Here is a 20239-nt window from a genome sequence, read left to right as displayed (position 1 = left end):
GGGGGCAGTCTGAGGAAAACAGGGCGGTCTTGGAGGGTGAGCCGCTGTAGGAGCCCACCCCCTCTGGACGCCCCAAATGTAGTTCGTTTGGTTATTTTGTGGGGGATTCTTTCTTTTTTTTGTAATCCCCCCCTTCTCTACCCCACAGGTTTCCACTTCCATCAACTTCTTAAAATTCTTGTCCATCTTTGTTTTAAGTGGGAGAGGGCCTAAAAAACACTTGGCAGGTTGGAAGGGGGGGGTAGCAGGGCTGTGGAAAGAAAAGAACGGGAGAAGGAACCCCAAAAGAACGGACACAAAGGAGGAAGAAAAAACGTGAGGGCGTAACTTTTCTTCTTCTTCTTCGTCATCGTCGTCATATGTCTTTTTCTTTTAAAAAAAATTATTTCCAGTTTGCTTTTTATTATTCCATTTTGTTGGTGGGTAGTCTCTCTCTCAAACTGTTGGTTTTCTTTTTGGTTATTGTATAGAAGTTTTTTTTTTTTTTTAAGAGCTTTGGATTCATAAAGAGGGTTTTTGTGTTCTTTTTTTTTCCTTTTTTTTTCTTTTTTGCAAGGACGTCGGCACACCAGCACGTGGCAGGTAACTGTGTGTGTGCAGACGGGAGGATCCTTCTGGTTTTATTATTATTATTTTCTTCTCTTTCTTTCTTTCTTTTTTTTAAAGCCATCGGAGTAGGGGTTTTTTTGTGTGTCGTTTCCCGCGCGGAGACGGAAGTCACGTCTATCAGGAGGAAAAAGACAGCGAGGTTGTTAGTTTTATTTGGTTCCTCAGTGCGGGCAGAGACCCAACTGGGGACGAGGAGGAGGAGGAGGAGAGAGAGAGAGGAGGAGGAGGAGGGGAAAAATGGCGGGAAAGAAGAGGGAGAGGCGCCTTTCTTCCCCAGTTTGGTTGCTGTTCAAGTCGTTCAATATCCATCAACAAGTTCGGGAGTCTGTCCATCCGTCCAGGACAGGAATTATTATACACAATGGGCAGCACATGCTCTAGGAGGGGTAGGGGTTGGGGTTGGGGACTCAGTTTCTCATCTTTGCCCCCCTCCCCCCCCTTAAGTTTTGTTTCCTTGGGTTAATAATTTTTCTTTCTTTCCGTCCATTATTTTTGTTTGCTTTTTTTTTTTTTGGCCTTTCTCAAGTCGGTAATAACACAGTAAAAGGGTGGAAGGTGAGAGAGAGTGAGAGAAGGAGCTCTAAGCAGGTGTGTGTGAGAGAGAGCGAGAGAGGGAGGAAGAGAGAGGAGACCAGGTTCGCACGAGGGCGTGCAGCGGGTGTGCCGGCAGCGATCACAAGCGTGTGTGGAGACGGGCGTGGGGGGGGGAGGAGTGTGGTTCTCGCACACGTGAGGGGTAGGACTTTGGGCAAAGGATTCTGGGAAGCTGCCGTTGACGCGAGGAGATGGCGTGGCGGAAAGCGTGCGAGGGAAGGGGGCCCTCTCCACTGGGCATCCCGAGGAACACCTGTTGAGGTGCCCGGGGAGCCTCCTTGAGGGAAAACATGGAGGGCACCGAGACCAGAACCATAGACAGGGAGAGCCTCTCTTGCCTCTCTCACGTGAGGTACATGTGTATGCCACAGGAGGTGGAAGACTCTGGAATACACAGGCATGTGCGAAGGGACTGCAGGAAGGCGATGGGTTGGGCAGCCTGACAGGATCCAGGAATCCGTTCAGGGAGGGGAGACCCTGGGAACTGGCGTCAGCCGATGCACAGGGCCGTGAGGGCAAGGGGCTGGGTGGGTGGCGGAGGAGGACAACGTCTGCACTCCATGCAGAGCGCAAGGCATTTCTGAGGTGGGCACTGTTGGGAGGGGGCTCCTCAGACGGCAGGCTGCATTCCTGTTCCGCACCAGGTCAACTGGTCTTCCCTCAAGATGGCGGTGGTGTGGGGGGGGGAGTGGTGTGGGAAGGCTGGACATCTGGGTCCAGCTTTGCCCACATGGCTACCCAGGAGTCTGGGAAGAGTGTGGCCTTCAGGCAACTGGGTGTCACTTTGGCCGGGGACGGTTTCTTGAGTTTACTGGTGGCGGGGGCTGCGTGATGGGCGTTTGGTATGGGCAGAGGGCGCAGGGCACGCCAAGCGGGCGCCCTTCCCTCCGCCGGCTGGTTGGTTAGTTGGGTGGTTGGTTGGTTGCTTAGTCCTTCTCTCTCAGTCGGTGGCAGTGTAGCATCCGTCTCTATAAAGCTAGTAGTGTCGTAGAGGTAGCGTTACTTTTTGGGCTGGAGTCCGAGTGAGGTAATTTGGATTCCTCTTTGGCAAACACCGATGCGGTTGCTGCGTTGGATCTGGCCTTGCGCCGGTGAGCGCTGGAGCGAAGGTGGGCCCCCAGGGCCTCGCGCCCGCTCACAAGCACCTCGCAGGCCAGGCAGTGGTAGGTGCACACGGGCACCCGCAGCGGGGGCGGGGCCGCGGGGGGCTGGCGCCCAAAGTAGCAGAAAGTGGCCTGGTGGGCGGCGGCGGCCCCCTCGCTCTCGAAGGCCGCCTTGCACTGGCGGCAGAGGTACTGGTGAGTCACGTCAACCGTGGAGATGCCGGGGGCCTCGGGCACCTCGACGGGCGGCTCGGGCATGGGCGTCGGGAGCAGGGGGCTGGGCAGCAGCCCCATAAGCGTCTGAGGTATGACGGGGTTCATGGGGAACAGCCCCTTCTTCATGCCGTAGAGCTGCTGGAAGTAGGCGCCGGGCAGCTGCGCGCCAAAGAGCGAGGGGGCTGCCGCCGTCGCTGCCGCCGGCAACGGGAAGGGCAGGAACTGGCCTCCCAGCAAGGCCGGCACGGCGGCCTTCAACGTCTTGAGGTTCTTCACCGCGGCAGTGGAGGGCACGGAGGGTTCCTGGGCTGAGCTGGAGGCGGGGTCTGCCTGGCCGTCGCCCGGGGAAGTCTCTGGAGCAGGTGCCGGCTCTGTGGAGGGGCCAAGCTGGGCCGGTTCCGGGGTGAGGTGCTGAGGTAAGGGGGGCCCCGGCTGCGTGGAGGCCAAAGGGGTGCTCAGGGCCCCGGAGGAGGAAGAGGAAGGGCCTGTTGGGAGAAAAAAAGGTATGAGTTGTGTGCTGCCTCCACCTGTTTCCTCACATTGCCTTTCTCCACTGGCTCCCTCCTTTAAAGCCTTAGGGCCAGGATCCTTGCAAGAAGACTGGAGAGCCCAGCCCATCCCTCCTGGGATAGCTTAGGCAGGAGAGCATGAAACTCTTAATCTCATGGTTAATCTCTTGAAAGACCTACATTGGCTCCCAGTACGTTTCCAAGCACAGTTCATAGTGTTGGTGCTGACCTTTAAAGCCCTAAACAGCCTTGGCCCAGTATACCTGAAGGAGTGTCTCCACGCCCTTCGTTCTGCCTGGACACTGAGGTCAAGCTCTGAGGGCCTTCTGGCGGTTCCTTCACTGCGAGAAGTGAGGTTACAGGGAACCAGGCAGAGGGCCTTCTCGGTAGTGGCGCCCACCCTGTGGAACAGCCTCCCATCAGATGTCAAGGAAATAAACAACTATCTGACATTTAGAAGACACCTGAAGGCAGCCCTGTTTAGGGAAGTTTTTAATGACTGGTGTTTTAATGTTTTTTTTAATATTTAGTTGGAAGCCGCCCAGAGTGGCCGGGGAAACCCAGCCAGATGGGCAGGGTATAAATAATAAATTTATTATTATTATTATTTATTTAGGAGTTCGAGTCCCACGTTGGGTCTTGCAGGGGGTTTGACTAGATGATCTCTACAATTCCACAACCCAACACCTGCTTCTTCTGCTTGCTGAGATAGACGCCCTCTCATTCTGGTAACAAGACGCCAACTACCACTCTCAATGAACCACCCCAGGGGGCAGAGTAGGAGATTCCGGCGCCATTTTCACCCCAACCTACTCCCGGCGCGCACCATGGAAGCCTTGGGCGTGGGACAGCGGGAAGGAAAGGCTAGGCTAATGGGATGAAGAAGAAGAAAAAGTTGGGAGAAGAGAAAGATTGTGTGGAGAACCAGAATGCCGCATGGAGAGACTGCTTGGGATGAAAATGACGCCTGGGCGGCCATCTTGGAAGCTTCCACGCAAAATGGCAGAAGTGGGGATGAGGGTCAGAGCAGCAAGTGGAGACCTAGCGATACTTTTGGAGAGAAGCTGAGCAGATATGGGATTGGAAAGATCCCATCGTGAGTGGCGAACCTGTAACATGGCTTAATGACGAGGCCCCATCCCCAACCTCCTTGAACGTAACTTACCTTTCCTTCCCACCTCTCACTCACCTGGCGCAAAGGGAGCCATGCTTCCAAGGGAAGATGGCACGGTGGCGGGAGGCATGGAGGCACCCAGCCTTGTCGGAGATGGTGTCCCTTTGTCCGGCACGAGCTCATAGCACTTGCTCTCGCTCTTGAGCTGGGCCTTAATGGCCTCCTTGAGTCGGGCAAGGTGCCCGCGGGAGAAGAGGTGCCCACGGCAGGACACGTAGAAATCGTACTTGACTTCGCAGTAGGGGCACTCTGCCTGCGATGGAGTGCTGGGGTGCCCCTCCTCGCCACCGCTGGCAGCCTTGGCCTTCTTCTCTTTGGCCCTGGCATTCTGGAACCACACCTGGATCACCCGCTTGGGCAGCCCTATTTCCTCGCCCAGCACCTCGCATTCTTGCATGGTGGGTGTCCGGTAGGCCTCGTAGCAAACCTTCATGATCTTCAGCTGCAGGCTGGACATCTGCGTGCGATACCGGCGCTGGCCCAAAGCGTCGTGCATGCCTCCAAAGCTGCTGTCCGCCCCTCGGCTCCGCCGGCTGCCGGAGAAATCCAGATCGGCCAGCGACGACGAGGAGGAGGAAGACGAGTCGCTCATCTCCCCTCCCGACAGGCTCCGGTCTTCGTTCTCTTTTGGCAATTCTTCTTCGGCTGCTTCTTCCTGCGCTTGTGGCTCCGCAGGAATCTCTGGCTTCGCTGGAGGTAGCTGTAAGCTCACCGCAGGGAGGCTGGGTGCGAAACCCGCTCCGTAGTGGATGGTCTGGTCTCGCGGCAGAGGGCTGAACTTTGGGAAGGCGGAGGGGAGCACCTGCGAGGGCTTGCCGGTTGCGTTGGCCGTGCCGGCGTTGCACCGAAACTGACCCTTCCTCTCGCGGGCTCTCGTGTTCTGGAACCACACTTGAACCACCCTCTTCTTGAGCCCAACCTCTTCGGAGATGCAGTCAAGCATCTTGCGGGTCGGGTTGGAGTCCTGCATGTACCAGCGGTACAGGATCTCCAGCTGCTCCGGCAAAATGGTGGTGCGCAGGCGCTTGTCCCGGGGGGGCTCGCCGTCCCCTCCCGCCACGCTGGCGCACTCGCTGCCGGTGGGCGACAAGCTCCCGTCTTCGTGTTTCCGCTTCTGCGCCCGGGAAGGGTCTGGGTGGACGGCGCGGTCGCCAAACACCAGCGGGGCCAAATCCAGGGGAGGCTGGGGGGCAAGCGGGGCTGGCGGAGGGCCGGTTGCTGGCATGTGAGAAACACGGTGGATATTGAGGAGGTCGACGCTTGAGAACTTGGCTGTGCAGTGGTCACAGGGATGGGTGCTTGCGTTTTCGGGAGGGGCTGTGGGTTGCTCCTCCTCCTGAGGTTTGTCTCCAGCGGCGTCAACCTTAGCTTCCCCATCAGCCCCTGAAGGCTCCGGCGGCTGCTGTTGCTGCGGCTGCTGCTCTTCTTCTTCCTCCTCCTCCTGCTCCTCTTCCTCGGGGCCCTCGTTCTCCTCTTCAGCACCATCTCCCTCCACATCCACCGGCTGGTCGTTGTAGCACTTTTTAAGGTGGCGCATGAGCTCAAAGATGCAGCGGAAGGACGCCCGGCATTTCTTGCAGGAGGGCTGCACTGCGGCCCCTCCGCCACCCACGCTGGCCTCGCTCCCGCCGCATTTCCGCGCTTTCTGGCGGGCGTTTTGGAACCAAACCACGATGACTCTGTTGGGCAACCCCAGCATTGCAGACAGCCGCTCCACCTCGCCGTCTTTGGGGTAGGCGCTGCACTCGAAGAAAGACTGTAGGGCTTGAGACTGGAACTCTGTGAACTTGGTGCGGGAGAAGCGCCGGGTGGACGGGAAGCCCCCGCGAAGAGGCTCGGGAACCCCGGGCCCGCCGCCGCCTTCCTCATCCTCCCCCCGGAACCACAAGGATTTCAAGCGCTCGGGAGGCACGTGAGGAGTCTCGCTCTCTAGCGGCGGCACCACCACTGGCATGGGCTGCATTATAAACGGAGGGCAGAGCGGGGGGATCTCCAGAGGCATGGCGGCTGGCACGGTCACTGTGGCGGTGTCCGTGGCAGTGGCGGCAGCAGTGGTTGGGGCAGTCGTTGTGGCAGTGGCTGTCTCGATGGGCAGTGCTGGCGGCGGAGGGGGATACATGCTGTCGTAGCTCTTCCGGAACTGGGCGGCGTAGCGGTTGAGTGCCTCGAAGGGCAGGAACCGCCGGTGCACATGCTCCTCGTGCGTCTTCAGGATGAGCATGTTGGAGAACTGCTTCCCACATGCGCCACACAAGAGCTTGCCCGCCGGCGGGCGCGGAGGTGCGGCCGGGGCGGGGGTGGCAGGCTGCTTCCCCTCGTTGTACTGGATCACCAGCTCAAACCCAAAGTTCTCCAGGAGGGCTTTGGCAGCCGTGCGGGATGCCTCGCTCCCTTGTTGGCCCCCCTCGGCCTCCTCGGCTTCGGCCTCTTCTGGCGCCTCTGGTTTGGAGCCGGCAGTGGCTGCTGGCGCCTGCTCTTCCTTGGCTGGCATAGGAGGCAGCAGCACGGGCGGCGTGGCTGGGAGGGTCAGTGCCGGGGTGGCCAAAGCCAGCTTGGGGGCCACCTTGAGGTCGTGCAGGTAGAAGGGGAGCAGCAGCTGCTGTTGCTGCTGCTGCAGTTTCAGGAGCGACTCTGGCACCAGCGGGAAGGGCGGCAGCAGCGGTGGAGTGAACAAGGGCGCAGGGAAGCGCTGCAGCTCCGCCGCGGACGGCGCCAGGAACGGGAGCGTGGGCACCTGCACGCAGCTCGCCTCCAGGAGCTTGGGGGCTTCCGCTTCCAGCGCCGCGTCGCACGGGGGCTCCGGCTCGGCGGCCGGCAGCTCTGCTTTGCCGGCGGCTTCCATCTTGGCGACGCGGGAGCGGGTCTGGTGCAGAACGGAGCGCATGTGGATCTCCAGAGTGGAGCTCTGGTTGTAGGAGACCCGGCAGGTGGTGCACTTGTAGGGCTTGTCTGAGGAGGGCTGGGGAACGCCGGCGGCGCCGGGCTCGCCCCGGGACGGCGCGGAGGGGTCGGCCGAGGCCTTCTTCATCTTGTGCAGGTGGGAGACGGAGTTGTAGTGCACCAAGAGGATGTTTTTCTGCGTGAAGGACTCCTTGCACACCGTGCACTTGTAGGGGCGGGCCGGGTCGAGGAACTTATCCAAGGCGAAATTGGTCGCCTTGCGGTAGGACAGCGGGTGCCGGGGGTCTTGGCTGGGCAGGGCGAGCGGAGAGGCCTCAGGAGCCTCGGCTGAAGCCTGTGGCGGTGGCGGCGGCAGCTCCTCCAACGGGGCGTTCAGTTGAGGAACATCTTCGTCTTCAAACTCCAGAGGAGCAACTGAAGGAGGAGGAGGTGGTGGTGGTGGTGGAGGAGGAGGAGGAGAGGTTGGGGGAGGCTTTTCTGGGGGGTCAGCAGGTGGAGCAGGGGAGGCTGGAGGAGGAGGAGGAGGCGGAGTTTCAGGGCAGAGCCCAGGAGCCGGAGAGGATTTCTCCCCTGTAGGTGGTGCTGATGTAGGAGAGAGAAAGAAAAAGGAGAGAGAGAAGCTACCATCAGTTGTCCCCGTAGCTTGTTTTTCCGTTCCTTAGCCAGGATGTATTTGTGTGCGCGCATGGAGGTGCTAGGTGCGGAAGTGGAGCTTGTCACAGTGGATCGCAAATAGTACAGCAACTAGCACGAGACTCTTAATTTCAGGGTCTTGGGTTCGAGCCCCATGTTGGGCAAAAGACTCCTGCATTGCAGAGAGTTGGACTAGGTGATCGTTGTGGTCCCTTTCCTCATCCTCCCCCCGGAACCACTGGCATCTCCAGGGGCAGGGAGGCTGGCATCACAGTCACTGTGGCCCTGTCTGTGGAAGAGACCCAACTCTACAGTCCCACCATTCTATGGTGCCTGGTCTGTCTTTACCAACCCCACGATTCTAGGTGTTTGCTAGAGGGTTTGTCCAAAAACGGCTGGGAATCCCCAGTGGCACCTGCTGAGAGCAGGTGTGTTTCCTGGCAAAATGCAGGACTCGCTGCCTGGGGGGGGGGGGGAATTCTTTTTATCCGTGACGCTTTCCATACCTCAACGCTTCCTGCCTCATCTGTAAATGTAGATCTGTGTAAATTAGCTGCTTGAATTTTTGTAGGTGCTGTGTGTGTTCAAATGGAGCAGGATAAGTACTGCCTTGACCTCATTCACAATTTCTGATATCTAGGAGGGCCAAATATTTGGGGAGTTTATAGCCCCTGCCCTGCAAAAAGGGACTTGTTTTACTTAATATGCTTTGCTTCTGCCATGCTTCTCTAACCAATACAATCAGTTGTGGCATCCTAAGAAGCCTTATGAGTTTCCCAGGAAGCAGGTTTCTAGTCCTCATGCCCTCCAGACAGAGAAGCTTGAGAATAGGCACAACAAAGCCGTTGATTAGTCCTGCCAGTAACTGCTTCTTCCTGCTTAATTTTTTTGTTTTTTGGCAAGGGATGCCGGGAAGGGGAGGTTAGGGTCAAGCAGGCGTCCTGGTTGCCACGAAATCCCTGGCATCTTGATGCTACCCTTAGCTGGTGAAAAGGGAAAGACCCTCTCTTTGCAGCCCACACACTACTTACCAGCAAGAGGGCTTTCAGGTTCGTTCCCAGCCCCTTGCTCTGAGCTGGGCGTCCCGCCTGGCTTTGGTGGGTCAGGAGGGAGGTTGAGGCCGGGGACAACTTTGGTGGCAAAGGTCATTTCCACAGTAGTGGCCTGGAGAGAGGGTCGAGAAGAAGAAAAAAGCAGAATTATATGAGCCAAAGGCGGGCTGGGGAAAGGAGGACCCAGTTATTATTAGCGATCATTTGGAGCAGGGATGCAGAACTGGGGGCCACGGGTTCCCCATTCCCCAAATTATAAAGTATTTACAAAATGCTGCTGCGGCCATTTCACGAATGCTGGAAACAGGCTAAAGCTCACCAGTCGGTGGAGCCACAAACACCTCCCTCCTAATGACGTCCCCCATGTGGCTCTCTGAATGTTTATTAGAATTAGAATTTATATACCACCCTATACCCAGAGGTCTCGGGTTGGTTCACAGAACAAAAGCAAAATATAAAACCTCAAGATATATACAGTGGCACCTTGACTCTCAAACGCATAGGTACTAAAATGCCTTGGTTCCCAAACGCCGAAAACCCGGAAGTGTTCCGGTTTTCAAATGTTTTTCGGAAGCCAAACGTCTGATGCGGCTGTTGGCTGTTGTTTCCGGGGGGCCTGCACCAATCAGAAGCCGCGCCTTGGTTTTCGGAAGTCAAACAGACTTCCAGAACAGATTAAGTTTGGCGCTTTTGTTTTTGCTATTTATTTTGTGGTTTTTGTTTTTGTGACTGTGTGGAATCCAGTTCAGCTATTGATTAATTGATTGATTGATTGATTGTGTGACTGCGGAAATGGATTAAAAGCCCCCCGTCCAAACAATGACTATCATCAGTGGAGGTAAGAAAAGAAATCAATTTTAATTTTTATCATCTACAATACTGTCTTATTTATTTTACAGTATATAGTACATTGATTATTGTTTTCATTTTATGGCTCAACGGTCTCGTTAAGATAGTAAAATTCATGTTCAGCGGCTGTTTCAGGGGTTGTTTTTAAAAGTCTAGAACGGATTAATCTGTTTTGCATTACTTTCTAGGAGAAAGTGGTTTGGAATGCTTTGGTTTTGGAACGGGCTTCCGGAACGGATTAAGTTTGAGAACCAAGGTACCACTGTAATTAAAATTAAAATAAAAACAACAACCCTGTTGTTCTCACCACTGGGTCCCCACATCTTCCACAGCCCCCTTTGTCATCCACGGTCCCCACCTCCTTGACAGCAGTGTGACGGGCACAGACTCAACAAGTCAACCTTTCCAGAAAGGGAAAGGCCTCACCTGCTGAACTACCTGCAAAGGGTTAGTGGCACATGAAAAAGCAGGGCTGGGTTGTGCGATCATTAACCCTTAATTTGGTTCCAACATTAAGCTGGGCAGGGAAGGTCAGGGAAGAGGGGCAGGGAGAGGTTGCCCACTGGGCCAGCAACTTACCACCAGAAGCAGCTTCTCTACACATTCGGGCACCACGTTGTGGATGTGGCTGAGGTGGAAGTGGAGGTTGGTGCGCCCGACCAGCTGCTCCTGGCAGAGTGGGCATCGGAATTTGGGCTGCACGGCATGCTGGGAGACAGTGTGAGCCCGGACGGCTTCGGCTGATGGGTCGGTGTAGTTGCAGTAGGGGCAGCAGAACACCTGCTTGGCAGGAAGAAGGTGAGCAGGGGGGGGGGGGAGAGAGAGAGAGATGGAGGTCCGAGAAAAGAAAACTGTTAGCTCCAGGAAGCAAGAGGCTGTCTCTTCCTGGCGCCTGGGGGGAAAGGGGGATTTGCATAAATATCTTATTGAGGATTTGAGGGAGGAGGGGTGGCGGTGTAGGCAGAGCAGAAGGAAACAAAAAGTTTTTAAGAGGGAAATCACAGAGGACGATTAGTAATCATTTTTTAAAAAAATGGAGCTGACACATGCTTGCTCCCACCTGCTCATCTTGGTCCTGGGCCATCTTCGGAAGAAAATAAATAAACTCTCTCCCCTCCCCACCCACCCCCCAAAATATTGCCTTTTCTTACACGCAAACAAGCTAGTGCCCCAAGCGGCAGACTGGGGGATGTGTATGGCTTAAAGGCCTTAGGCTGAATGATCAAAGAGAGACATCAAAGAGTGTCTGTGTCAGGATTTCACCTAAGGGCTGATTGGTATCTGCAGAAAGCAGAAGGCAGGTCAAGGGTTGAGCCGAGCAAAAATGAGAGGTTCTGTCCCTTGCCAGGCACGCGCCCGTGTGCTCAGTGGGGGGCAGCTGTAAAATGGGCATAAGAAACCCAACGCCAGTTAACATCGAAGGGCTTGTTGCAAGGACCAACCTGATCACGACTGCACAGCCTTGCCAGCGTTTTCATCTTGAGAATCATGGGCTTTTCTGGGCTGGGCAAGGGGTGGGGTCAGAACAGGCAGAGAAGTGGGTTTTCCAAACCCCTGGATGCATGGCAATGCAATGTTAATAGGATGGGACCAGTATAAGTAGAGAATCCCATTCAAGAAACAGGCTTTGAAGATGCAGTGGTTAACGGTTAACTTTGTGTATTTCACAGCTGGTCATGCCCAATTTGTTTCATCAGGGTGGAACTCACCCCCCCACCGCTAGGCAGAGATGCTTAATTTCTGTTTTTAATTCAGCCATTTGGACCCCCCACCAGGAACAAGCAAGCAAAAAAAAAAATAATCTAATCTGCCAAGTGAAGATTCACTGGGATATTTGAGGCCGCCGCCGTTGAATTGTGTAGAGAGAGGGTTAAAATGGAGGAGACACTGTGTGATTCCCCCACCTCTGCCTCCCCCCCCCGCAAAGCCCCCCAATAAGCGCCACTCACTGTAGTGTCTCCCACACCTCCAGCTTTCGTTTCAGTCTCGTCAGAACCTGCAGAAAGGAAAGAAAGGGCAGGGGGGGGGAACGTTATGGTGTTTTCCTGCAGACACTTTCAAAATGGCGGTTAAATGCTCCAAGGGGCTTTGAGGCCTGATGGAGAAGTGTGGCGAGAGAGGGGCTCTTGGTGGTGGTACCAGACGAGGACCGCCCACCCACTGCAGTGGGGACAGCTGAATGGGGGGTATTGAATCAGGCACCCTGAAATGGATGCCTTGGCAGCCGCCCCGCCCCCCTCGGTACAACCATCCCTGTTCCTGCAAGCAATACTTTAAATGCTGAATTTTTAAAATCGCCCTAACCCGCCCTGGGACCAGCTGGAGAAGGGCAGGTAATAAATTTAATAAGGATAATAAAAACAGCCAGCCTCACAGAAGCGGGGAGCGAGGCTTGCTGGGACTCGCCCACAAATACCCCTGGTATTATTCCTTTTGCAGCAGTCGCGGTGGCAAAATGGGACTCTGCACTTAGACAACACTCAAAACCGAGGGAAGGCATTGCAGGGTCTTCCTCTCAAACTCCTGGCGCTACACCCCTGGCGGTTGGGGATGGCTGCGCCTTTCAACAGAACGCCGCCTCCTTAAGGGAGGGTGGCGCTGGGGGAATCAAGAGGGGCACATACATTTGGGGGGGTTGGCATCCCTGAATGGGAGGAGCCTTTCGCATGGGCTGCTGCCATGAGGGAGGGGTTAGGGGCGTGGCCAGCAATGAAGGCGTGGCTTCAAGGAGGAGCGATCTCGCCAGTGGGCGTGGCTTTGCGCAAGAGGGGAGGAGTCACTCACCGGCCGCCTGGGCTTTACTCTGCGTTTCCTTTTCGGGGGGCAAGTTCTCTGGCACTGTTTCTTTCCCTAGAGACGGGGAGAGAACCATACATGGGTGCAGGGCAGAGGGAGAAGTGAATTGGGGGGTGGGCTTCCCAGATGCTGTTGGACTCCCGACTCCACCAACCCCCAGCCAGCATGGGCAACAATCAGGGATGATGGGAGCTTTGGTCCAGCTTCCGGAGACCTCTACCACCCAGATAGCCTGGTGGATATCCCTGCTTCTCCTCTTTCACCTGGGAGTTTGGAAGGTGGGAAACTTGGGGGTGGGTTGGGGGGGGAGTGTGAGACGAGAGAGGAGGGAATTCCGCCGCCGACGCTGTGAGAGCCGGCATGACGCACGATCCAGGACTTTATCCTCGTCAGAGACTAATTAAACTCTCAACCCAAGTGGGATCGTTAATATCGAACGGACTTGCCTTTCCGCCCGGCGGTAGCAACCTCACTGCCATTGGCAACTCAATTAACACTATTCAATACACCCGCCAAGATGTTAAGACCTCCATTTCTCACAACGCAGGGTGTTCTCATCCGGCAAACCCCCCCCCCTTTTCCCGGTGCACACATTTCCTATTGCGTTGTCCTAACCGCCTCAGATCTCCTCACAGGCCACCCACCCCGGACACCCCCATCCTATGCTCTCGCTTCCACTAATGATGATGATCCGATCCCCTTATCCAGGACTACTTTTATCACCCAGTCAAAGCCACCCATTCCCATCTTTCGGCTTGGAGTCTGCCCTCAGGACCGGACCCCCTCACTAGCCTCCCCTAACAACCCCCGACCAACACAGCTCCCCCCTCCCCACGTTTTAAATGCATTTTATGCAGCTGATCCTTGTTGACTTCCGCACACTCTCAGGTGTGTGTGAGGGGGAGGTGGAACCCTTGCAGGGTCAACAATGTTTTGAAAGATAAATTTGAAGCTGGGAACGAGGCCAACTCGCATCACGTGGGGGGGGGGGTCCGCCCTGGGCACCTGACGGGAGGTGGGTGAGGGCAGCTACCAGCTAGAAGAAGGTGAGGGAAGGAAGGGAGGAAAGGCAATCTCTATCCTTCCTCCCTATTTCTTTCTCTCTTCCCTTTTTTTTCTCTCCCCCCCCCCTGGCCCGGCTGCGGTCCCTACATCTCTCTTTCTCATTTCTCCTCTCCTTCATTCTTCCTGCGGGTTGCTAGGCAACCACCCCAGTATCTGTCATAATCCATTATGAAGCTGGGGAGGGAGGGGGAGGGAGAGAAGGAGAGGGAGGTTGGCGGCGGTGGAAGAAGAAGAGGAGGATGGAGCGTTCAGCAGCTTCTCGCTTGAATATCTGCGGACACAGGCATGCATTAAACGCAGAGCAAAAGGGGAAGATGTGGTATAGCAAAGGGGGTGTGAAAGAGAGAAGGGGGGGGAGAAGGCAGGCAGACAATGGAGGAATGAAAGAGTATTCTGTATCCGACCTTCAGTTCTCCCCCCACCCCCCAAAAAAACTCCCACAGCCTTGCCACTTTGAACATTTGCAAGAATCGCTGTTTCCTCTCCTCTCTCCAACTGTCAACCCTCAAAATTCAGTCCCTACTACTATTGCTGCTATTCCCCACCATTCGTGCCCTTCATTCAGTGCGAATCTGCAGCCTGGCACCTTCTGTGGGTTTGCCATCCTCTCCGGCAGCACGGGGTGCCCGCCATGGCCAACCTGCAGGACCGTTACCGGCGGGGTTGGCAGGAGCAAAGCAGATGTATCTCTCGAGGCCCGGGGTGCCTTCTCCGTTCTGGAGGAGCTGCAGGCGCCACTGGCCATGGGAGTCGCGGTGTTGGGGAGAGCGGAGGTGCTGGATCATGGCCAGGCGGTTCGGGGCGTCCGTGTTGCAAAGGAGGCAGCGGAATGGGGCAGGTTCGGGGCCTGGTGGCACTGCCGATGTGGACTCCATTTCCAGGAGGAACTAGTGGGAAGAGAAGGAAAGAATTGCAGATAGCAAAGACATGGGATCCGTTCCACTACGGTTCCACCTGCCCCTTCTCGCTCCTACCCTTTTCCTCTTTCCCTTATGGCATGCCTCCATTCCTCTAAAGCCCCTCCCATTCTTGTGGCTCCACCCCCTTTCTGCTTGGCTCCACCCACTTCCTATTAGGAACGCCCTGAAAGGGACAGCTTAGCTCCGCCCCCATTTAGGCGGGAGTTGGAGGAAGGCCACTCCCCATGTTGCCCACAAGCCCCGCCCACTCCCCTTAGACCCTGGCACCTTGTAGCCTTGCAGCGCCTCCTGGTGGCCGGCCCCCGCCACGTGCAGCCTCATCTTCTCCTTGCTGTTGGTCTCGTATTCGCAGAGATTGCAGTGCAGGTGGAGGGGCGGGCCGAGCGGAAGCTCCGCCCCCATGTGGGCCCCGAGGCTGCCCCCTTCGCGCAGGTGGGCTGCCAGCTGGTACTTGAGGGCGTGCTTGTCGGTCTTGAGGTGCAGCTGGAAGTTGGCCTTCAGCTGGGTGCCGTAGGCGCAGAGCCTGCAGCGGTGCAAGTCGCCCGACACCTCCTTCCACTCGGCCTCGGGCAGTGAGCGGGGGGCCGACGCGTGCCTCAGGAGTGCCTCCAGGCTGTCTGTGTTGAAGGCTTGGCACACCAGGCATCCGAACAGCCTCTGGGGAGCCCCCAGGTCTGGTGCAGAGTGGGGCGGCAGCGGGGAAGGTGGGGCGGGCTCCGGAGACAGAGATGCAGGAGCTGTGGGGAGAAGGGCGGCAGAATGACTGCCTATGGACGGAGAGGGCGACACACTTCAAATTTAGACACAAGGCAAAGGGAGGAAGGAAGGAGCTAAAGAATTCGGGGCTGAGGTATGGGTATTATTATTATTATTAATTAAATTTGCATGCCACCCTCCATCCGTAGATCTCAAGGCAGTTCGCAACACGAAAATGCAATATGGAAAACACAAACTACATAATGGCAATACACACAAAGCTGGGGAGGCAGCAAGTGAGAGGAGCAAAACAGAAAGGATTAGAAAGGAAAACTGCACAGACCAAACAACAAAACGGGAGTAGAGACTGTGGCCACATTCACACAACACATTTAAAGCTCTTTGATACTCCTTCAGACAGTCACAGCTGCCCCAAAGTGCCCTTGAAGGTGTAGCTCTGCAAAAGGAATAAGGGGTCTCTTAACAGCTCTCAGAACCCTTAACAGACTACAGCTCCCAGGATTCTTTGTGGAAAGCCATGACTGTTCACAGGGCTGTAAATGTATTGTGGGAATGTGGTGAACGACACAAGAGGCCTGTTCATGATCAATTAAGACTCCCGCTCAGACTTTAGATCCCATCGCGGTGGCAATGATTGGGGAGGGGAGGCGACTATCCCTTACCTGAGCCCAAGGCAGCCATCTTCCTGCCGGCGGCAGCGTTGAGGTGTGGGAAACCTCCGTTGAGCAAGAGCTGGCTTTGCTCCATGGTCTTGTCCCCCCGCAGGGCCGAGCTGCCCGCGGTGTGAGCGTGGTGGGGGTGTGCATGGTGCGAGTGGCCCAGGGCCTGAGCCCCATAGAACTGGAAGAGCTCCGGCTGCCCCTTGCCCCCTGGCGCGGCTTGGGCCTGCCCCAGGAGCCCGGGCAGCGCCAGGGGCAGCCCTTGGTGGAGCAGGAGCATGTTCTGCATGTGCTTCTCGGAGGTCATGTGGATGCGCAAGTTGCGGGAGATGTTGGTTTCGTAGCTGCACACTTTGCACTGCCAGGAGGATTTGCCTTTTGACTCCTTCTCCTCGGGTGACGACGGGGTCGGCGCCACCGGGGGCGCCACCGAGGGGGCCCCGCCGCCTCCCCCCGTGGCCTGGTAGCCCTGCAGGTTGGCTAGGTGCTTGTCGGACTGCATGTGGATGCTGAGGTTGCCCTTGGTGGTGGTGGAGTAGTTGCAGGCCTCGCAGCGGTAGGGCTTGTAGCCGCAGTTGTAGCTCTCGCCCCGGGCCAGGCGAGGGTGCGGCCCGCCGGAGCTGCAGTAAGCGCAGTGGCTGTTGTTCTCGGGGTGCTTCTCCTTCATGTGGACGTCTAAGGTCTGCTGGTACTTGTAATGCCAGTTGCACTTTGGGCATTTGAGGGTCTTGCAGGAGTTGCGCGAGTGCAGCAGGGACATGTGGCCGGACAAAGTCAACCCCGAGTAGGCCATGGCGGTGAAGTCTTCCCCAAAGGAAAGCGAGTGCCCTCCGTTGTGGCTGCTGCTGCCGCCGCCGCCGCCACCGCTCAGCCCGTTGTTGACCTCAAACGTGGCGCTCACCATCTCGTTGGCCATCCCAACACCGACGGTGCCGTGCGTCAAGTCGGCCGCGCCAACGTCATGGGTCAACCCAACCCTACCGGCATCCAGGTTGGCGTTGGCTGGGCTGTCGTTCACTTTGGTGGCCAACCCGGAGCTGTTCGTCCCGCCGGCTGACTCGGCGCAAGCGACGTCTCTGGCCAGTTCTGCGCCGGAGGCTTCATTGGCCAACTCTGCGTTGGTGTCTTCCTTGGGCAACCCTACGTTAGCTGCAGCGTCGTTGCCGTTGGGCTTCTTCAGCGGTGTCTCTGAGAGGGGGGTGCTGGCACCCGTGGGTGGGCTTTGGCCGTGTGAGCTTTGGTCTGGGAGAAGCCTCCCTTCCTCTTTCTGATTTTCGGCCGCCGCTGCTGCTGCCGCCTCCTCCTCCTCCTCTTCCTCCTCCTTTTCTTCTTCTGGTTTCTCCTCCGCGCCTCCCTTTGCCCAGTGCTCGCCGCCGACCCTTAACTCTTTGGCATCTGGTGGCTCGCATGGTTTTCCTGGGCTCCCCTTCTTCTTTTTCTTTTTCTGTTTCTCTTCCTCCTCCTCCTCCTCCTCCGTTACATTCACCCATCTGCTACACATTCGGACATTGAGGTCTGCCTTGGTGGTGGGCTTATTTGGTTCGAGGAAGCCAAGCGTGGTGCCTTGGAACATGGCAGAAGCCCCTCCAGACAGGGCCTGGCATTCGTCGGGGCTCAGCTGTGCCCCATGGGCTACACGGGCGTGAGCCGCCAAGGAGCGTCCCCGGCAGAAGGAGAGGCGGCAGATCAGGCAAAGCCAGATGGGTGGAGACGGCAGCTCCCCTTCTCGGCCAGGGCCGGCTTCCCCTTTGAGGTTCTCCTCGTCCTCCGCCAGGGCGGCGGCAGGGGCATCTTTGGGTTTGGTGGGAGAGTTTTTGGCAGACATGGTTCGAGGGGGGGCCCTGGCCAGTCGGAAACTGTAGAAGGCGCCGTGAGGGGTCCACTCGCCTGGCGCTGAGGTATTCTGGGACATTTGGTCAGTAGACGTAAAGCCTTGGTTTGGGCCTCCACCGCGCTGGACGTGGAGGACGGACACCTGGGGAGATGTGGTGCTTAGGGAGCCCTTTGGTAAGAGAACGTGGCCGCCGCTGAGGAGATAGGCCGAGCCCTCGGCGGAGAAGAAGAGCGGGGCCTTGCGCCCGCCGTCCTCTTCCCCCTCTCCGCCGCCTTCTGCTTCTTGCTTCTTCCCATCTTCTCTGGGTGGTGCTGCTTGCGGGGAAGGCGGTGGGTTTGGCGTCGCGAGGCCGCAGTCGGCTTGGAGGAGAGGCCCGGGCAAGATGGCGGCCGGGAGCTTCGTGGAGCCGAGTGCTGCTTGGGAACCGGAGCAGGGCCTCATGGTGTCGTTGGGAGAGGGGGCATCAGAGGAGGAGGAGGAGGAGGAGGAAGGGTCCGAGAGGGGGGGTTCTTTGGTGGCTGGAGAGGCAGGAGAGTCCTGAGCGGGCCGAGGCGCGGCCCTGTCATCCTGCCCGTCGGCCGGGGGGGCAGCAGCGGAGCAGGAGGAGGAGGAGGAGGAGGAGGCAGAGTTAGAGGGGGCGTCCATGGCGGTGCGGGCGCGAGGGGTGCGGAGGGGTCATCTCAGCACGGGAGCCGAGACCCTGAAGGGGAAACAGAAAAAAAGGCAGCCAGTCGTGAAATCTTGTTTCTCGTTCTGAATTCCCCGTGTCGGACCTTCCTCAACTTTTGGTGTGCAAAGCAGCTGGAGGCCACAATTTGTGCCACGCTAAATTTAAACACAGTATCATAACCACTTTAAACACACACAGCTTCTCTCAAAGAACCCTGGGAGCTGTAGTTTAAGGGTGCCCCAAGAACTACAGTTCCCAGAGTTCCTTGTGAAGAAGCATTGACAGTTGAACCGCTCTGGGAGGGGATCCGGAGTCTCCAAACAACTATCTGCGCCCTTAACGTACTACAACTCCCAGAATTCTGTGGGGGAAGCCAAGGCTTCCTGCTTTAAATGTATGGTATGGAAGGCTGCTTCATCTAAAGTGACTTTAGCATAATTTAGTAGGAACATACTTCCTTATACAGTCATACCTTAGAAGTCGATCGGAGTCAGTTCCAGAAGTCCGTTCGACTTCCAGAACGATTGAAAACCAAAGCGCGGCTTCAGATTGGCTGCAGGAAACTCCTGCAGCCAATAGGAAGCCGCAGAAGCCCGTTGGACATTCGGCTTCCGAAAGAACGTTCGAAAACCGGAACACTCACATCCGGGTTTCCATCGTTCGGGAGCCGATTTGTTCGGGAGCCCAAGGCGGTCAAGATCCAAGGTACGACTGTACAGAGTCAGACCGGTGGTCTGTTTAGTTCTGTGTTGTCCGCACTGGCCGGCAGTTGCTCTCCAGGATTCTCCTAGCCCTACCTGGATCTTTCTCCATGCCATCCAGATACTCTACCACGGAGCTACACCCCTTTCCTAGACAGGCCTTGCTTGCCCCCGCCACCATCTTCTCCCTCACCTCCATCCTATCCCGCTTCTGGGTGGGCAAAGTGATTGTGCAAACACCTGAAACGGCTTCCGCTGCTCTTGCCCCCCAAATTATAGTCTGGGGGAGCGTTCGCACATACTGCTCTCTCGCTGATGACTGTAATATCATGGGATGTTTGGGGGTCACTGCCAATCAAACTCTACGGAAGGGGACCTCAGCTCGGCGTTGGAGCACATACTATGCTTGCAGAAGGCACCGGGTTTAATGTCAGGGCCCCCCCAGTTTGGAAAGATCAGCAGAGGACAGGAAATACTCCTTTCGTGGAGAGCCGTTGCAGGCCAGGGATAGGCTTATTGAGATATAAGGTAGTTCTTAGCTCAGGGATATAGTGCCTGATTTTATGTGCAAAAGGTCCCAGCTTCGAGAAAGGCCAGAAATGTTCAATGGGAACTTATTCAAGCTGCACGTTGTCTAGCTATGCCCGTTCTCGTGTTAAATCAGCTCCCAATATGGGGAGAGGAGAGCTGGTTATGGCAGGGTGGAGGTGGGCGGGTCAGGGAAGGGCAATTGTGAAAACATGAGGACTCTGGGCAAACAGCCCGGCTACTGGAAAGGGGGGGGGGTGGGGGGTGGCAAAAGGCGCCTCTTCTGGATCTGGGCTGGGGAAGGATTTGCAATGCAAATTAATAGCTTAGCATGCCAGCAGCTGATAAAAGTGGGGGAGGGGGCAAGGAAAAAGAGGAATCCTTCCATTCTGCAGTGTACAAGCACTAGGGGCAAATGCACGCATCCCCACATTCTCTTGCAGGTTTCCATTTACTCCCACGTTCAGATGGCTACCACATCCTTCCACTTTCCTGGCACTCAGTTCAGCCCGTAAGTGGACAGTGCTTAAAACTCCCGTTGTTCCAGGCGCGTTTTGCGACGGGGAAATCTCATTAGCTTCTGAGCTCTGGGCGCAATACTGCACCTAAGATTCCAGATTAAAACTGAAGAGTGGAAGGAAAGGGGGGGCCTTTTTATGCCTCCCCAGTACCAGCCACTCTCTGAAGACTGGAGAAGAGACTCTCTTAA

General features: G+C 56.5%; 1 protein-coding gene across 2 annotated transcripts; it reads right to left on the bottom strand.

Moving 5' to 3' along the window:
- Positions 1 to 1683: 1683 nt before the first annotated feature.
- LOC117058036 (zinc finger homeobox protein 2-like) lies at positions 1684 to 18400 on the bottom strand. Of its 2 annotated transcripts, none has more exons than XM_033168911.1 (9): positions 15801 to 18400; positions 14689 to 15188; positions 14157 to 14388; positions 12425 to 12490; positions 11590 to 11636; positions 10220 to 10420; positions 8771 to 8903; positions 4221 to 7688; positions 1684 to 3007 (listed from the first exon to the last, which is right to left on the bottom strand). In XM_033168911.1, the coding sequence occupies exons 1-9, from the start codon at positions 18274 to 18276 to the stop codon at positions 2172 to 2174; spliced, it is 7959 nt and encodes a 2652-aa protein (XP_033024802.1). In that variant the 5' UTR covers positions 18277 to 18400; the 3' UTR covers positions 1684 to 2171. The 2 variants fall into 2 exon arrangements, with proteins under 2 accessions (XP_033024802.1, XP_033024803.1); XM_033168912.1 differs by having other exon boundaries at positions 1685 to 3007; positions 14689 to 15158.
- Positions 18401 to 20239: the final 1839 nt, after the last annotated feature.

Source organism: Lacerta agilis, chromosome 14 (assembly GCF_009819535.1).
Source record: "Lacerta agilis isolate rLacAgi1 chromosome 14, rLacAgi1.pri, whole genome shotgun sequence".
NCBI classification, from domain to species: domain Eukaryota; kingdom Metazoa; phylum Chordata; class Lepidosauria; order Squamata; family Lacertidae; genus Lacerta; species Lacerta agilis.
This window is presented reverse-complemented; position numbering and strand designations above follow the sequence as displayed.